A 13,310-nucleotide genomic window follows, 5' to 3' on the forward strand; every position below is an offset into this window, starting at 1 on the left:
GTTTGCATGGTCACACCCCAACACATGATATGTCATTGGAAAGCTACGGTTGTCCTCTGTAAGGAACGTCGGGACTCAATAGAGTGACATGTATAGTATTAGAGGAATTAAGCTAAAACCAATGGGCACTAGTGTACAAAAATGTATTGCTGGGTCTCAGGAGGATATGGCAGAGGTATCGTACACTACGATCGACAGAACCTTGTGTTAGTGTGTTGTCGGCCACTGTTCAGAATCTTGTTGATGGTGTCGGCCAGACTGTTCAGAACCTTGTCGATGGTGTCGGCCAGACTGTTCAAAACCTTGTCGATGGTGTCGGCCAGACTGTTCAGAACCTTGTCGATGGTGTCGGCCAGACTGTTCAGAACCTTGTCGATGGTGTCGGCCAGACTGTTCAGAACCTTGTCGATGGTGTCGGCCAGACTGTTCAGAACCTTGTCGATGGTGTCGGCCAGACTGTTCAGAACCTTGTCGAGTGTCGGCCAGATTTTTCAGAACCATGTCAATATTGTCGGCCAGACTGTTCAGAACCTTGTTGATGAGTTTGTCTTTGAAAGCTACATTTGAATGACTGATGTGTATAATGGCTATTTAACAGACATACACAAAGAAGAACGCATGCAGTAGGGCTGGTATATTTATATCCCAGTGTCTGGATATTCTGGATTTACCCTTCAATGCGATAGCGCTTTCCATAAAATTTGCTGTGCACATTTGACCCCAAGACCTTTCCACTAGCGCAACAATCAGGCCAAACCTTCAATTTATCTAAAACCTTTCGTTGGAGTCTTTTCAGATTTGCGGTGCACATTAATGACCCAAGAAGCCTATTGGTTATAGTGATCCCATGACTTTTCCACCATCAGGCATTTTTTTACTTTGGGATCCACTTCCTAGACAATTTCATCAGGGAACGCACTTTGGAATATGCCTAGTTATATATACATATAGTTAGTATATTTTCAAAACAATTCCAATAACTTTCCTAAAACCTGCTACATGTGGAGGCTACTGTAAGGGGTCCTTGAGGGGGTTCCAAGTTACATTTCGCCATTTAATTGATTAGAGGTTTCACTTTCTCCACTGGGATCTCAGCTACAGAATTTGACAGAATCATAGTAACAAGATATTTCTATCAGATGGGGGTCCCTGAAACTAGATCTTATCAAATGCGTATCCGTGGCCTAATGATTAACGTTTTGTGGGTCCTTGACCAAAAGGTTGAGAACCTCTGGTCTGGACTGGAGCTCTTCCAATATCTAAGTTTAGCTGCACTGCTGTTCAAACTGAAGCTCACTGAAATGGACTTTGTGTGACACTGCAGTAGATTTCAATGAGCTTCAGTCAGCTTGTACAGACAGGAGCTTGACCCCATTGACTTTGCATTAGTTTGTGGCCAACTAGCCGGAGCTAGTATGAGGAACAACATGGATTGTGCTGAAAAAGGACTGAAATCAACACCATCATTGGTAAAGCACACATACAAAAGAAAAAGTCATGAAACATTCCTCAAGAGATGTTCGTTCCTTTACTAGATCATTATGTACATACAGAAATTCAGGCACTCTGGACTGAGCTTGCATTTTGTAAATAATTACAATGTTTCAATTCATTGACATTTACAAAAGAAAAAAAATACTATGCCCTGAAAAGGTAGGAAATCTTGAGTTTAAATATGAATGAACACAATGGAAATAAGGTGAGGGGCCATAAAAGAAAGAAAAAAAAGACCCATATGGCCTCAGTTTGATTATTAATCATTAACCTCCTCCCACCACATGACATCATTCTGACTCAACAGTCACACCAAAACACGCATTCACTTCAAATCACTTCTGATCCCAAATAAACACATTTAAATATCCCTGTTCGGGAATAGAATGTGACATAATCACATCTAAATAATTAACTTTATAATCGATTTCTTTTTTCCCGAAGAAAAACGCATTCAGCATCAATGTGCAATACTTAAAATAAAAAAACTCTTCCTTTCAGAGAGACTCTGTGAACCCTCTTCTTTCAGAGGGACTCAGTGAACCCTCAGAGACGAAGGACTAGATGAACCCTCTTCTTTCAGAGGGACTAGATGAACCCTCCGTGACGAGGGACTAGATGAACCCTCTGAGAGACGAGGGACTAGATGAACCCTCTGACGAGGGACTAGATGAGGGGTCATTTGTTTGCTCGAGGGGGAATTGTTCACCTTGAGTGGTTTCACTGTAGAGCGTGAGAGTGGGGGTCTGAGGTGGAAAGGCAGAGCGAGAGGAATGCTCCTCCTCATGCATTGTGCAGGTGCAGAAGTCAGGTTGTTGTGTGTGTGTTTGTGTATCAATGCGCCAGTGAAGAAGAGTTGCACTGCCTGAAGCCTAGTGAGCCAACATGAATGAATGAATGAGGGGGCAGATGGGGGGGGCGGGGCCTCTGGCCAACCAGTAGAGGTTTGGCTTCCCAGAATCCTGGGTTCAAATCCAGCACCTGTATTTAGTACTGATCTGAGACCAGATTGGCTCATAAGTCATAGTGCGGCGGTATATGTTCATGTGATCCTTTTAGAGGTGTGATAAACACGGCCTCCCACGTTCCAACATCTACCCTAACATATGTCTCTTAGGTGGGCCTAAGCCCTGGCCAAGTGAGATCAGTAGGCACACAAGGCTTCAGGCAACTCTGCTCCACCAGCATGTTGGCCTGTGATCTGGAGAGGATGCTTTTATTGCGCACATTATGGTCGGAGACTGCGTCAGTAGAAGCAGACGGTGTGGAGAAAGGGCCTGTTGCTCTTATCCTCAAACTCCTGGAGCAGCTCTTCAATGTCGTCCTCCATGTCGTCCGTGTGCTGGATCTGAGAAGAGGGGAAGAAGAAACCACGTCAAACACCGGTCAACCTTTCCTCCACAGCACCAGTCCCATCTAACACCATTCAACCAGTCATAGGGATGTAGGTTTATGCTGATACAGCCATTTTGCTTCCATGATTCCTCTCATTTGTTGCACTATTATTGGAGAAAATCTACCTCCTAGGACACAGACCTTGAGCTCACCTGTTGTGCTCATATGTTCAATTTAACAGTAACGGCTTACATTGATGCCTGTAAACCATGTATGAGCAAATCCATGTTCATGAATAGGTGATTTATATATATGCAATTCTATTCACACCAATTCTTTCTGCATGTCATCTTACACTTTTCAGAATTTAACCAATTCCACTTGTTCGACCATTAGCCCATTTAGACCTAAGACACCTGCTAATAATGCATTATATAGCCTGCATATACACTAGGGATGCACCGATCCGATATTGGTATCGGCCGCCGATATCAGTAAAATAGCTGGATCGGATATCGGTAAAAAGAATATACAGGATTTTTTTTATAAATAAGATAACCATTCAGTACATTTATATCCATGTGTTAATTCATTACATTTAGTTTCACCAAGTTAGGAAAGTAATGTTTTAAGTCAAGCCTGATGTTGCCTTGCACAAAAGAATGATCCCAGTCTCTTCCACACAGTGAGGCATACAGTTTATTAATTGAATGAAGTTTATTTTCTGTCTTTGTTTACAACAAATCAAAAACACACTTGTGATCCTTTACAATTCTTAAAAACTAAATATATTTTAATATATATATATAAAAAAAATATATTTTTTTACTTTTTTGGAGAAAAGAAATTAGACAATGGGTATCGGATCGGTATCGGCCGATACCCAAACCCAGGTATCGGTATCGGGACTGAAAAAGTCAGATCGGTGCATCCCTAATATACACACAAATGTGTTTCCCGGTTTCAATGGGTTAGAGCCGTCGTCCCCGAGTACAGAAATTCTTTGTCAACACAAATCTGTAAAGTTTTTAGTTTCCCACGTGCAGTAATGCAGAATGACCTCTTTAAAACTCATACTTACCAGACGTGTGCCGATAATTTCTCAGCATGGAAAACTAATCGAGCCTTTGTTGACTACGACCAACCCCGACCAGTTAATTAAATAAATAGACTATAAGGGGGTTACCATATTGTGCCACAGAGCTACATACACGAGACACTCACACACTGACACAGCTCACAGACCAGGAAGGCCCCCAGTGTGGCCTCCTCATGGTTATCCTGAATGTCTACGTTGATGACGTGAACCGGCTGGAAGGTCTCCTGCTCCCTGGAGCTCAGATCTGTAGGGCAGAGAGGAAAACACCAAGACTTCACCCGGTTATTATTACCACACATCTTCACCAGCATCTTAGGTTCCAAGGCTCACTGAGAATGACTCCTCAGTGCACACAAAGTGGATGTGAATGAGCTTCAGTCAAGCTTGCAAAAACAGGAGCTTGACCGCATTGTCTCGGCATTGATCCGTTGCCAACTATCCGGAGCTAGTACGAGGAACAGGACTGCCACCGATCAACACCATCATTGGTCCGAAAATCCTAAACTATCCATTTTAAAGAGTTTATAAAGAAGCCTCACCCTCCAGAACTTGGTCGTAAACCCTCTCCTCACACGTGACGACCAGGTCAAACTGATCCTTACAGCTCTGGAAGCGCTCCGGTCTCAATTTGATGCGCTTGTTGCGGTCCAGCATGTGCAGGATTCCATTCTGTGTGTATCTGGGGGAGCGGGCGGGTTAAGGAACACAGCAGGGGGGCAATAACAAAACTAAAACCTCCCAAAAACTATTCTACATGCTACCCTCTTCATCCCACCCATCGCTGTGTAGACAGATGCAGCACAGTAGAAAAGCAACAGGAACTCTGACGCAAGATGAGTAAAAATAATAATAATAAACGGAACACTGAATGTTGAGTCAGTTGCATGCATCTGTATTATAGCAACCAGTGCCATCTAGTGGACTTTCTAAAGACCCACCATTCATGCAAGTTAATTATAGGAGGGGGCATTTTTAGTACCACTTGTGATGGCTGACGTACTGCCGCTTTGCGGTTTAAAAAATACTAAAAACCCAAACACAGCAATCTCCTTTGTTTTCATAGTCTAGTCTGTAAAATTAAGCAGCTGGATTCTGTATGCCCCCATTATTTCATAGTATTCCATCACAGCCATCTTAGGAGGCACAGAACAGCCACGTCACCGTTTATGACAATGCACAATCTTAGAATACTAGGATTAGTGTGTTTCATGGAGGGCATTAAAGGGCCACACCAACATTGTGGGAAATGCGCTTAGTGTACTCCAGAGTCAGACAAGAAGATGGATACCAATTTCCTCTCTGTGCGTTCAGTAGAATGCCATACATCTGCAAGCTAGCCTAGCACAGCACAAATTAATGAAAGTGGATACGAACCAGCTAGTGTTGCTGCTGGCCAAAAACACCTCTCCTGGAGTTTTAGGCTAGTGGTTTGTATCCGCTTCCATTAATTAGTGCTAAGCTAGGCTAATTTGCAGCATTCTACTGAACGCAGAGGAAATTGGTATCCATATTCTTGTCCGACTCTGGAGAAGACTGTAAGCACATTTCCCATGTTAGCCTCTTCCTTTAGGTACCAGACATTAACCCCTTAGGTACCAGGCATCAACCCCTTAGGTACAAGGCATTAACCCCAGTTGACCTTCCAATTTGAGTGAATTACTACTCAAATGGTGCTATAAATCAAACCGTTCAGCTGTTACTTATACTGTTATACAAACTATTGCTGTAACAGACTTTAGCCTCATCATTTTCTTACCTTTTCATTTGAGACTTTGCACTTTAGTTTTGCTTTCATGTTCATAGAACCTAGCAAGTAAGCACAAGTCAACACATGTGAATATTTGTTACAATCTTTAGGTTTTCTCCATTCTAGGTGAAAAATTGCCGTTGACCAACATGGAGGTTGCATGTAGGCTACTCACACAAAGAAGAGGAACAGTTTTCCAAGCGGGGTACGTTTCCTTAAAAGTATTGTGGTATTTTCAGTACCGGCTGTTATACAAATAATCTACCGACGTGGTACAGCCACAGAAAAAGGTCACGGATCACCAGGGTAACACTTTTATAATTAAAAGGGCCACGTCGCTAATTTTCAACCTTTGTCGTTCTGTTGTGAGGAGGATATGTGATGTTCCGTCTCAACACCGTGGGCACCCCCCCCCCCCCCCCCCTGGACCCCATAAGCTGGTGGAAAGCAGACCTCCAGTGAACTACAGAGAGTATCTCCTCAATTATTTTCTACTGCAGGCGGCCTACCTTGAGGAAAGAGTTTAGGAACTACTGCAGTTCACTAGATGCCTGCTCTCGGCTGGAGTATTTTGTGTGTGTGTGCGTGTGTGGGGGGGGGGGCACCGAGTTTTATGTCCATCACATGTTTCCCCTCACAACAGAACGATAAGCACAAATAAATGCCCCTTTAAATTAAATAACACTATTTAAACCATGAAGCCTGTGCTACACTGCATTCCTTTCTGGTCATAACCATGAAGATGTGACCAAATACAAATAATGACAGAACAATACTACTTTTTTTCTTTTTATATGGAAAACCTGGCTACATGAGTCTGTATATACGTGCAACACGTGTGGGGGATACAGATCCTTGTCCTTGCGGACCAAGTCGTTGTACATCTGTTCATATGTGGTTTTGAAGTCATACACATTGGGCTTATCTGGAGCTGGACCGGGAAGCTTGACGTGGGACCCGGTCCCAAATGAACGCACATCAAATCCACGTTTGCTGTAGAGACAGGAGGAGACAAGAGAGTGACATTAATGAAAGTTAACATTCCATTCGTGATATGTTGTAGCGGAAATGATTTGCCTTTCATCCCATCACCGACATCTTGTCTGTCCTTTTGCCTGCAATATTATTATTATAACATATCCCCTTTACCCAGATGTGTTAAAAAGCAACATGCCAACATTATGAGAAATGCACTTAATCCTTCCCCAGAGTGCGACAAGAAGATGGATACGAATTTCCTCATTCGTGCGTAGAGTAGAAAGCCATTCTGCTGCAAGCTAGCACAAATTAATGGAAGCTGTTGGCCAAAAGCACCTCCCTGCGTTTTAAGCTAGGCTAGTGGTCCGTATCCATTTCCATTAATTTGTGCTAAGCTAGCAGATGATAGAATAAATAAGTATCTATCTTAGTCTGACTCTGGAGAAGACGGCAAGTGAATTTCCAAGTATGTGAAAGGAAAGCCAACACTGAAGCCCTACCAATTTACTAATCAGGTTTAGTCAATAGAGGTTGGCTAATGAATATGGTTGAAGTGTAGAAAGTGCCACAGCAAGTCAGTCAGGCGGGCGATGGTGAAATCCATCAACAGCCTTCACCTACACGAAAGATGGGTCTCAAGAACCAATTCCAGCTCAAAACCGATTCCAACTGGGTCAGGCTTGGAAGAATTGTTTCAAGTCTTAAGATACCTTGCAATTAACACTAGATTCACATGTAAGCTGAGCGTTTTGCAACCCCCCCCCCCCCCCCCAAAATAAATTTGCCAAAGGAACTGATAAAGATGAAAAAACAGAATCAATAAATATTGTAAATACAATTATATTACATTTAAATTAAACACAAGAATATTCTTTCTCCTGGGCAATTGTCTTGGTCAGTGAAACAAGTTGTTTTTCTCATTTCCACCTTGGAACAAAGCGACTAAATCAGGGCATGCCGATTTGTTCCCAGTCCTGCCTCCCTCCCCCAAAAAAAACTCCCAATACCGGCATTACATATTGGAAACCTGCTAGGGCTTTGTGATGAGTCTGTGCTAAAGCACCTATCCCTACACACGCATGAACATGAACGTTATTCTGTGTGGTTTGTCTGAAACTGTCACTCAGCTGAAAGCCCCGCCCTCCCTTCCGGAACACAGTTGGGGAGAAGGTGGCGCACGCGCTTTAGTTACACAAGCCTGTCAACAAACTACACTGATATTCTTTGAGGATGGCGTCATGTAGACGGTCTTTGTTTGGAGGAAAAATCCGTGTGTGACAGTTTGGATGAATATAATAAAAAAAAAACACAAGTTGCCGTCCAAAGAAAAGTGCGCCACGGCGCTGGCATGACATTTAAAGAGCTGCGGTTCAACTGTGGAGCCCATTGTTGAAGCAGTATGGAGGCCAGACAGATCAACTGTCACCAAGCTCTCTCTCTCTCGGTGTTATTTTTGAGGGGCTGAAGAACGACGGTAAAAAGGCTTCAACACATAATCGTTGACTTCGTGGAAAAAAGACATTTGTAGTCGTTTTCTCCTCTTCGACGTGGCTAGTTTTACCTGAGGATGTTGTGCGCTTCCATACTGCGGTTCTGGTTGCTCGAGCACACTACCGCTACGCGAAGCGGGTGGCTCGGCATCGCGACGTTCCTGAACGCAATAATCGAATAGAATAGTGTCGGGGGTTTAGAAAATAGGTTGTTCGTTTGATCTCCGAGACAATACGGGAAATACGAGAAAAGACCTCTAGGTCAAATTAAACAAAAACGCAAATAGTAACGAGAGAGCGACTGAACGGACAGCTTTCTTTTCGTTAAGAAGACTGTTAAAATGGCGGAATCCGAGGAGTGCAGCCGAAGAAGTACGGCTTTAAAAGTCCATGTCATATGGGGGCGTGGTTTGCGCGCGCGCACACCAAAGCATTTTCCTACGCAGAGAGTTGGACGACGTTGGAGTAGGGTCGAGCTGCAGACTCGGAGCCTCGAGGTCCAGGTCGAGCTGCAGACTCGGAGCCTCGAGGTCCAGATTGGTACTTCCGACCGCCACAGGACTTCCGACCGCCACAGGACTAATGCGGAAGTATCTCGAAGTACGTCTGACGTATCTCGAATTACGTCTGACGTTTCTCTTCATAAAATAATATAAAATCAGCAGCATGGGGAGGGGAGGTACAGGTAGTAGAAGACATAGAGGTACAGGTCACATAATTATAGTACAGTGGAGAAGTAAAAATGGAATAAAAAGGCAGTGTAAACAATATACAATATTATTAACTCTAATAATAACACGCCTCGCGGGCTCATTATAATACGAGTCACATAATTATAGTACAGTGGAGAAGTAAAAATGGAATAAAAAGGCAGTGTAAACAATATACAATATTATTAACTCTAATAATAACACGCCTCGCGGGCTCATTATAATACGAGAGCCGTGGGTCTGCATTGTATAGAGCGGATCCCCCGGCCGTATTCAAGCGCTGGAGCGCTTTGCGATGGATCAAACTGTATTAATATAGTAGTAATAATAGTAGTTGGCTAGTTGCGCGCTTCTGGCCACCTCCCGCAGTGCGCGCATACACACATACTGTCTGTAGCTATACAGTACGTGCAAAATTAATTGTCAAGAGCCTCATCTCATCTGGCTCTGCAAATAGATCTAGAGTCTGAATATCATATAATAGCCTGCTGATGATCTCTCTCTCGAGTCAAATCCATTCTGAGAACGGAATGCAGTGCCCGCGACGAGGGTCTTGATTGATTGATTGATTGATTGATTGATTGATTGATTGATTGATTGATTGATTGAAAATTGTATTAACAGATCATGCTGGACCTACAAAAGGCCTTTGACACTGTCAATCACTCCATTCTTGATTGAACATTTTATTAACAGATTGCAGAATGGGTACAGTACAGTACAGCTCAATACACACAATTGTTAAGGGATGCAGACCAGAGAAAGACTTTCGCCTTGGGGGGGGGTCGGGTAGGAGGGGTGGGGGACACTGTACAACTGTACAAGCAAAACTGTACATTGGAATATTGACAAAACCATACTTGGTCATTTACTGTACATTGGAGGGGGTTGGGTTACAACACAGGAGCAGAGTATAAACAACAGTACAGGAATGAGAAACAGTACTGTACTGTTGTTTATACTCTGCTCCTGTGTTGTAACCCAACCCCCTCCAATGTACAGTAAATGACCAAGTATGGTTGTCAATATTCCAATGTACAGTTTTGCTTGTACAGTTGTACAGTGTGTCCCCCCCCCCCCACCCCTCCTACCCGACCCCCCCCCCCCCCCCCCCCCCCCAACCACCTCCAATGTACAGTCCCCCCCCCCCCCACCTACCCAACCTCCTCCAATGTACAGTTTCTACGTCAAATGTATATACTCTCTTTTCTGGACTCTTTTTGTATCACAAACAATACTGTATTTGCAAATCTGGTATGTCATAAATGTATAGATGAATTGAAAATGGGGGACCCTGATGTAAACAAGACGAAAGTCTTTCTCTGGTCTGCATCCCCTTAACAATTGTGTGTATTGAGCTGTACTGTACTGTACCCATTCTGCAATCTGTTAATAAAATGTTCAATCAAGAATGGAGTGATTGACAGTGTCAAAGGCCTTTTGTAGGTCCAGCATGATCTGTTAATACAATTTTCAATCAATCAATCAATCAATCAATCAATCAATCAATCAAGACCCTCGTCGCGGGCACTGCATTCCGTTCTCAGAATGGATTTGACTCGAGAGAGAGATCATCAGCAGGCTATTATATGATATTCAGACTCTAGATCTATTTGCAGAGCCAGATGAGATGAGGCTCTTGACAATTAATTTTGCACGTACTGTATAGCTACAGACAGTATGTGTGTATGCGCGCACTGCGGGAGGTGGCCAGAAGCGCGCAACTAGCCAACTACTATTATTACTACTATATTAATACAGTTTGATCCATCGCAAAGCGCTCCAGCGCTTGAATACGGCCGGGGGATCCGCTCTATACAATGCAGACCCACGGCTCTCGTATTATAATGAGCCCGCGAGGCGTGTTATTATTAGAGTTAATAATATTGTATATTGTTTACACTGCCTTTTTATTCCATTTTTACTTCTCCACTGTACTATAATTATGTGACTCGTATTATAATGAGCCCGCGAGGCGTGTTATTATTAGAGTTAATAATATTGTATATTGTTTACACTGCCTTTTTATTCCATTTTTACTTCTCCACTGTACTATAATTATGTGACCTGTACCTCTATGTCTTCTACTACCTGTACCTCCCCTCCCCATGCTGCTGATTTTATATTATTTTATGAAGAGAAACGTCAGACGTAATTCGAGATACGTCAGACGTACTTCGAGATACTTCCGCATTAGTCCTGTGGCGGTCGGAAGTCCTGTGGCGGTCGGAAGTACCAATCTGGACCTCGAGGCTCCGAGTCTGCAGCTGGACCCTATTGGAGTGTTGCGGCGTCTCTACAGCGCGTCTCTACATTTCGTAGCTCCAGTTCTGAAGACCCCTCTCTGATTGGTTGAGCTCCATTTCTGCAGACCCCTCTGATTGGTTGAGCGCGCGCATGCGCATGAGCCGCGACAAGCTCCTCGAGCCAGGAATCGAAACTCCGTTAAGCTCCAGAGAGAGTGAAATGAATGAATGAATGAAAACTTTATTTAACAGATTGCAGAATGGGTACAATACAGTACGGCTCAATACATACAATTGTTAAGGGGATGCAGACCTGAGAAAGACGTTTGTCTTGTTTCCATCAGGGTCCCCCATTTTCAATTCATATAGACATATATGACATACATGACATACAGATAGTCAGTACTGCTACATCTATACATTTATGACATACCAGATTTGCAAATACAGTACTGTTTGTGATACAGAAGGAGTCAAGAAAAGGGAGTATATACATTTGACGTAGAAACTGTACATTGGAGGTTGGGTGGGGGGGGTTGGGTACATTGGGATATTGACAACCATACTGGGTAATTTACATTGGAGGTGGTTGGGGGGGGGGGGGGGGGGCGGGGGGCACACTGTATAAACAAGTAACACTGTACATTGAGGGGGGGGGGGAGGAGACACTGTACAAACAAACACAATTGTACATTGAACTATTGACAAAACCATACTAGGTAAATGACTGTACATTGGAGGGGGTTGGAATGATTGGGTTAGGATATTTACAGGGGCCAGTGTTGAATTGCAGTCTCCCGTAGGTGTCCCTTGAGAGAGGTTTTGAAAGTGGGTAGTGATCCACATTCCTTTACAGCTTTGGGTAGGGCGTTCCACATTGATGTGGCATAATTGCTAAACGTGTTTAGTCCCTTATTTGAGCCGAATCTGGGTTTGACATGATTTGTGGAGCTCCCTCTGGTGTTGTGATCGTGGTATTCACTGACCTTTGGGAAGTATTTTGACATGTACATGGGTACCTTGGTCGTGTAGTGTATCTTGTAGACCAGGCCCATTGCAAGTTGTTGTACTCTGTCGTCTACTCTAAGCCATCCTAGGTTGTCGAAGTGGGCAGGGGTGAGGTGGGTTCTAGGAGTAAGGTCAAGCAGTAGTCTGACCAGTTTGTTTTGAGATGTTTGTAATTTTGTTTTTAGCGCCTTTGAGGTGCTTTGGTACCATGAGGTGCAAGCATAGTCGTAGTACCCCTGAATGAGTGCTCCTGCCAGAGTCTTCAGGGTGTTCTTGTTTACCAGAGAGGAGATCCGGTACAAGAATCGAGTTCGTTGGTTGACTTTTTTTATTACATTGGATGCCATTTTGTCACAGGAGAGATTAGCCTCTAGGATGGACCCCAGGTAGGTAATTTCATCTTTCCTTGTGACAATATTGTCACCCACTGTAACTGAGAAGCCGTCGGTCTTGCTGAGTTTGTTATTTGAACCGAAGAGAATGGACTCTGTTTTGCCCATGTGTAATGATAGTTTGTTATCAGCGAGCCATATGCAGATTCTGCCTAGTTCCGAGCTGAGGGTTTTTTCAACCTGTAACTTGTTCTTGTCAGAGACCAGCAGGGCTGAGTCGTCCGCAAACAGGAACAAGTTGCAGTCACAAGCTGACGACATGTCATTTGCATAAATTAGGAACAGTAGCGGTCCTAGTATGCTTCCTTGTGGAACACCACAGCTCACTGTGAGGGGGGGGGATAGGGTACCGTTTACCTCCACCATCTGTTCCCTCCCCTCAAGGTAGGATTGCATCCAGCTCACTGATAGACTATCAAAACCAATTGCTTTTAGCTTGTCAATCAGAATGGAGTGATTGACCGTGTCAAAGGCCTTTTGTAGGTCCAGCATGACCATGCCGCAGTATTTGCCTGCGTCCACCTCTTGTTTGATGTGGTCATTCAAATAGAGAAGGCATGTGTCAGTGGAGTGGGATGTTCTGAAGCCAGATTGGAATTCGTAGATTAGATTTTTTTCCGCTAGGTACTTTTCGACCTGTTCGTAGACTATTTTTTCCATGACTTTCGAGATGGAGGTGAGAATAGAAACAGGGCGGTAGTTGCCTGGGTCTAATTTGCTGCCCTTTTTGTGCAGAGGGGTCACCCTCGCAATTTTGAAGTCCTTGGGGACGTGTCCCTGTTTTATGGAGAGGTTTATTATGTGTGTGATG

At 43.7% G+C, this 13,310-nt stretch overlaps 1 protein-coding gene across 1 annotated transcript; it reads right to left on the reverse strand.

Moving 5' to 3' along the window:
* Positions 1-1,509: 1,509 nt before the first annotated feature.
* ssu72 (SSU72 homolog, RNA polymerase II CTD phosphatase) lies at positions 1,510-8,499 on the reverse strand. Its single transcript, XM_084316398.1, has 5 exons — positions 8,215-8,499; positions 6,525-6,668; positions 4,468-4,607; positions 4,054-4,172; positions 1,510-2,842 (listed from the first exon to the last, which is right to left on the reverse strand). The coding sequence occupies exons 1-5, from the start codon at positions 8,292-8,294 to the stop codon at positions 2,741-2,743; spliced, it is 585 nt and encodes a 194-aa protein (XP_084172524.1). The 5' UTR covers positions 8,295-8,499; the 3' UTR covers positions 1,510-2,740.
* Between the last annotated feature and the right edge of the window lie 4,811 nt (positions 8,500-13,310).

This window comes from Notolepis coatsorum (genome assembly GCF_963971535.1).
Source record: "Notolepis coatsorum genome assembly, chromosome: 6".
Taxonomy (NCBI): Eukaryota; Metazoa; Chordata; class Actinopteri; order Aulopiformes; family Paralepididae; genus Notolepis; species Notolepis coatsorum.

What these genes read in the sequence shown, in the direction of transcription:
- ssu72 (XM_084316398.1), bottom strand. Translation starts at nt 8,294, where the DNA reads ATGCCGAGCCACCCGCTTCGCGTAGCGGTAGTGTGCTCGAGCAACCAG. An exon ending in GAAGCGCACAACATCCTCAG is followed by an intron (nt 6,669 to 8,214) that starts GTAAAACTAGCC and finishes CTGTCTCTACAG; the next exon opens with CAAACGTGGATTTGATGTGC. An exon ending in TCTGTGAGCTGTGTCAGTGT is followed by an intron (nt 2,843 to 4,053) that starts GTGAGTGTCTCG and finishes CCCTCTTCTCAG; the next exon opens with ATCCAGCACACGGACGACAT.